A 5,793-nucleotide genomic window follows, 5' to 3' on the forward strand; every position below is an offset into this window, starting at 1 on the left:
AATAAAAACCAGAAGAAAATGATTTTTAAAACCAAAGAATATAATTCTTGAAGCCAAAGAAAATGATTCTCAAAACCAAAGAAAATGATTCTTAAAACCAAAGAAAATGATTCTTAAAGTAAAAAACAATCGAAGAAATCGACTTTAAAGAGAACGTACTATAATCAGGTTCCAATTGTCGCGGCTATCACAGCGACGAGCAGTCTCTTCTCCGATCGCTATCACCCGTTTCGCTGGATCGACGGCGTTCTTATCGCGCGCGCATGAGGTAAAACGACGAATTCTGGCAGATTTGGAAAAATAAACCGGGTTACAAGGTTTCCCAATCTCTGTGTAGATAAGCGATCCAGCTACCGGGTTCCGATCATTATCCGACGGATCTCGCGCCGATCGTTGATTGATCGTCGCCACCGTTCCGACGATCGCTTATCTGTTTGCTGTGGGAAACGGAGCGATTCACGAGCCTCCTCACAATCAGTATCAACGATTGTTCTGACATTGGATGTTGGCACTATCGGCCGGTTATTCGCGAGCATAATTGCAACCTTTTTTCACGACTAGTTCTACCCGATCGCGTCGCATTCGATCGCGCATCGTCCCGCGCTCCCAATACCTGTCAGCGCTATAATTAAGACGAATTGATAAGTTAAGATAAGTGGCAGCTCGTTGTTCGATAAGCCGGTATTTATGCCGAGGAAAGTTGCAGCTCGGTCAGTGTTAGGTGGAGGTTGACCGTCACACGGACAACCATGAAGTCGGCACATCAAATTTTCACTATTTTATTGGGGGTCGCCGTGATCGGCGTTACAAGCGGTGAGTAAGAAATTTGGAAGGATACCTGAAAATCGATCGAATTCCTGGATCAATCGTGATCGAAATCAGTGGATAGACGCTTTCGTCGTATGGAAGATAATTCGCGGTCTAGTCGACGCACAGATAGGAGCTTCCGTGAAATACGTGATCCATATTGTCGGTCGCGAGATTGCATCGTCATTCTCTGAACGTTTCCATTTATTGTTTCCTGCGATCCTCGGCCACGGCGAATTAATTACAAGGGTAACTCGTTTCAGGGGACCCGGTGAACAATCAGACAACGTACGTGGATCTAGAGTGGGTCAGTTTTGGCCTGGCAGGCCGTATTGTGAATGGGACAAAGGCGTTCTCGAAACAGTTCCCTTATCAGGTAGAATTTTTGATGTCGCTGCTGAAGGCAGGACGATTTCGGCGATTTTGCTATATACATTTACAATAAATTATATTTAAATACATACTTTTAGTAAATTATATTTAAATATGTATTTATAATGAACTATATTTAAATATATATTTATAATAAATATATAATAAAAATAATATAGATAGAGACAATAGGGCTTCGTCTTCGCGAATTGACAATTTGCATTTTGTTGATTACTGTATATTGCATCAAATTTTTAGCTTAAATTAATCTGTCTGTTTCAAATGATCCAGATAGACTCGGATTAAACAATTAATATCGAAATACTAAATATTAATATTGAAATATAGTAATATAAATATTGAAGCAATATAATACTATTTAATCGAAATCGATTTCTCCAGGTGTCACTACAGAGGAGCTACAACACCCGCCACTTCTGCGGTGGTTCCCTGATCGACGAGTACTATGTGTTAACAGCGGCTCACTGTATGTTCCTGTGAGTGGATTAAAAACAAATCACGGCCGGCTTGTTTCACCGTGTTCGAATCTTGACAGCTTCGGTGCTTTTATCGCCGCGTCGCAGTCGCAGGCCACTCGAGTGGCTCGAAACGATAAGTCGCATCGAGGAGCGCGGATCGAGATCCGATTTCGAATTAATTTTATCGATGCCGCTTTAATTGCTTCCATATTCGAGTAAACAGATCGCTAAATCGTAATCGTTGATGTGCAGAAGTGGCGAGCAAATATTACCTTGGACGGTTACGGTCGTCGGCGGCGAGCTACAGCTGAACACCCAGACCAAGGTCGGACAAAGAAGAGGCGTCGCCGAGATCCACGTTCATCAGGATTTCGATAGCAGCACCCTGCAGAACGACGTCGCCCTGCTACGTGTATGACAGATCTTGTTGTTTATCGATCTCACGATCATTGCGTGATTGATTTCGTCTTGATCAAGTTTTCACGGGTGAAGTAATTTCTGATCGGTTGTAACGTCGGTTTCAGCTGAAGGTTCCCTTCAAGCTGACCGAGGAGATCACACCTATACGTCTGGCGGTCGAGCCACCCAAGACCGGCACCGTCTGTCAGGTGTCTGGATGGGGATATCCTTCGGAGGTGAGTCCTTTATCGATTCTTACGATCGTTGCTCTTGATCGTCGCGTTATTCATTTTATGCGAAGCGATCGGCAGCCGAATGGGGATTCCTTTTTTTTTATTAGTTTAACGCTGGGATTCAGAGGTGCGTATTAATGACGAGTCATTAATGATTTTATTTACGATTATTTTTGCTGCAATGATATATTTGTCAGTTATTTATTTTGTACATAGAATATAGAATTATAGAGGTATAGATTTATAAAATTAGAGAATTGTAGAATTGTGGAATTGTGGAATTGTGGAATTGTGGAATTGTGGAATTGTAGAATTGGGGAATTGTGGAATTGAGGAATTGTGGAATTGTGGAATTGTGGAATTGTAGAATTATAGAATTATAGAATTATAGAATTATAGAATTATAGAATTATAGAATTATAGAATATGGCATAATGTCACTCGAAAGAATCAGAATAAAAGTCTTATTTTAACAGAAATTTAGATTTAAATATCCACAATATCAAATCCACTTAATTCTCTGTAAATGCAGAAAAATCCTTCTTCACACCATTTTATCAACGTATTTCTAAATCTCGTGTACAGGATTATCCAGTGGTCAGCAACGACCTCATGTACGTTGACCTGCCCATCATAGATACCGATCTCTGCGGGAAACTTATGGTGAACGTTACCGAAATGCTACCTGGCATGTTCTGCGCCGGATACATGGAGGGGCAGAGGGACGCCTGTCAGGTACCTCTGAGAATTCATCTCGATTCACTTTCTCGATAACAAAGATAAAACATTTTACCTCAGCTGATAAGAAATGTTTACAAGTAATTGCGCTTAATATACCGAGTGCAGAGATAAAACTATTTTCTCGTATCTCTATAGATTATAAAAATTGATCTATAATTATTAATAAGAATTAATCAGCTTCAATACATATGATTAGATAATTATATTAATGATTAGTTATTATATTAATCATTAATGATTACATTAATAATAAATGACTATATAAATCATTAATTAATTAATTACATTAATAATGAATGATAATATTAACAATTCATATTTATATTAATAATGAATAATAGTGTTAATAGTTAATGATTATATTAATAATTAACGATTATAATAGTTACGTGGTCGAATAATTACATTAAGCAACCAACAATTGTGAACACAATGGAGATAGTTTAAAAATGATTTACCTCTCCAGGGCGATTCCGGTGGCGGCATGATCTGTAACGGCCAGCTACAAGGTGTGGTTTCCGGCGGCTCCGGCTGCGCTCGTCCGGAGACGCCGGGCATCTACTCGAGCGTGCTCTTCTTCGAGGAATGGATTCTGGCGAACATGAAGGCTCCGGAGGCGTTGGACGTAAAAATAGCCGGCTCCGGAACCGAGCAGGTGTCAGCCTCCCCTTTTCTGTTCTTCGTCCTATATTCGTTAATCTAGCGCCTACCTCTAACAGGAGGTTAGTCAACTGTTTATACCCATGCTGAAATTGAAACGTTTCAGGTGAATTCTGAATACCTGGATATCACCAGCTAGTCATCCTCAAAGTCTAATTCAAGCGATCGCGGACGACCAGTTTCAATTACAGTGTCAATAGTAAAATTATAAAAATTCAAACTCTATCAACACTTAGACAACCGAGAGAAAAACCAAAAGAAAAAAAAATTATAAAATTGCGGTATATTATTTTAGATAAAAATTTCGAAGCCAACTTATATAGCTTCTTGTATTCTTTCAAAATAACAGAACAATAATGAAATTAAAGCTTTACTAATCGGTAATCTATTAATCTGCCTTTTCCTCTGATTGGCAGCCGATGAATCAGTTGTTACGGCAATCATTAATTAATTTGCTATCTAGTATTGAAATAAAATTGTTAGATTGTACTATTGTGAGCTTCTATATTATTAGATATTTTTATAAGTATCAGATACCTTTCCGCGATTAATAAACCAAATAAAAAGAAGAAAATAAATGAAGAAAATAACAAAAAGATATAGCTTAACGCTAATGCTGTGAACATATAAAAATATTAGCAGATTTAATTATCTTACAATAACAGAAATGTTTATAGCCGAATTGATCTGTTGGTAAATTATTAAAAAAATTATAGTATCCATTAGCGCAACAATTTTTCCATTCAATCATCAAATAATTTTATTAAAAACAGGGAGATATCTCCATTCGGTTGGCTAAGTGTTCAGATTATATCAAAATATATGTGTATACATGTAATGACCTTCCATTTGTTAAATAAATTGTCCGTTTTTAAGCATCGCAAAAGAAGTAAATAAAAAAATGAAAATACATAAAAATGTATGAATAAATAAACAAAACTCTTTGCTGCCCGGAGTAAGAAACTCATATTTTATTCTCTCTATATTAGTCGTTCTCTCTCTCTCTCTCTCTTGTTCTCGTTCTCTCCCACTCTTTTCCTTTATGTCTTGGTAAACACCGGGATCCAGCCGGAAGCTGATTGAGAAAGTTTCGTCGGGCTCTAGCGCGACTCTACGTAAATAATTCCGCGCGGACATCGTCGACGAGAATTCAATATCCGGCGTCAAGCTGCTCGGGGTGGTCCCGATGTTTTATTAATAATAATCGAGGAGCCGATCTCCACTGGAACTACTCGGATAAAATAGTCTTCTTCTTCAGTCTAAGCGAACACCGATCGACGCGAAAGCAATTTACAATAATTAATTATGTAATGAACGAGAGGATCGTTACATTATTAATTAAAACGTAAAAATCAAATTCCGTTTCGATTTAAAAGCACACGGCTAACATTCATACCATCCGGATAATAACGCAAAAGGCAAACAAGTAGTTCGTTGCAGAAGTCCTCGACGTCGCTTCTTTTCTCCCGAAGATCCGTCGAGCCGCGATCGAAGGGCCAACTCGGCGCATCGTAGAGGAACGATCATCCTCGAAAGCGTCTTTAAAGTTTTAACAAGCTCATTATTCCGGCCGGCAATAACCGCGTCCCGGACAAACGCGCGGTTGACTCGACTACTATCCGCCCCCCCCCCCCCCCCGCTCCCTCCCTCTACGGCTTATATTCCTCGAATATCCCATTACCCGAAGAGAGCGATCTAGTAATTGGCTCGGCGAGGGACGCTCGTCGATCTTTATATTCCCGGTGGCCTGGCAAGCGGAGCGGACAAATATTTTCTTGCAATATCCCGGAGGCCGGCGAGCGCGCGCGAGAGAGAGAGTCGGGCCGTGAACGGGCCGGGCCTTTGAAGACCGTGAAATTCAAGTAGAAACGGCCGGGGAATCGTCAGACACGGCCGGTACCACGGCTTCGACGTTTCAGCGCTGATGTTACCACGGCAATACCGCTAATACATTTCCCGCGGTATAGTTCCCAACCCCTCCTCCCCACTTCCCTGTATTAAGTAGGCTACCGTCGCTTTTCATGCGCGCCGAGCCTCGTCGAGATCAAAGCAGCTGATCGACCCTCCGCGCAGCGGCCAACACGGGCTCACGAAACTCGTCG

At 40.4% G+C, this 5,793-nt stretch overlaps 1 protein-coding gene across 2 annotated transcripts; it reads left to right on the top strand.

Annotated features, from left to right (window-relative positions):
- The first annotated feature begins 547 nt into the window (after positions 1-547).
- Positions 548-4,674, top strand: LOC144467962 (trypsin-2). 2 transcript variants are annotated; one of them, XM_078176996.1, is made up of 8 exons: positions 553-813; positions 1,071-1,183; positions 1,582-1,676; positions 1,911-2,070; positions 2,183-2,293; positions 2,876-3,025; positions 3,498-3,686; positions 3,798-4,674. In XM_078176996.1, the coding sequence occupies exons 1-8, from the start codon at positions 750-752 to the stop codon at positions 3,828-3,830; spliced, it is 915 nt and encodes a 304-aa protein (XP_078033122.1). In that variant the 5' UTR covers positions 553-749; the 3' UTR covers positions 3,831-4,674. The 2 variants fall into 2 exon arrangements, with proteins under 2 accessions (XP_078033121.1, XP_078033122.1); XM_078176995.1 differs by lacking the exon at positions 3,798-4,674 and having other exon boundaries at positions 548-813; positions 3,498-3,791.
- Positions 4,675-5,793: the final 1,119 nt, after the last annotated feature.

This window comes from Augochlora pura, chromosome 3 (genome assembly GCF_028453695.1).
Source record: "Augochlora pura isolate Apur16 chromosome 3, APUR_v2.2.1, whole genome shotgun sequence".
In the NCBI taxonomy this organism is placed as follows: Eukaryota; Metazoa; Arthropoda; class Insecta; order Hymenoptera; family Halictidae; genus Augochlora; species Augochlora pura.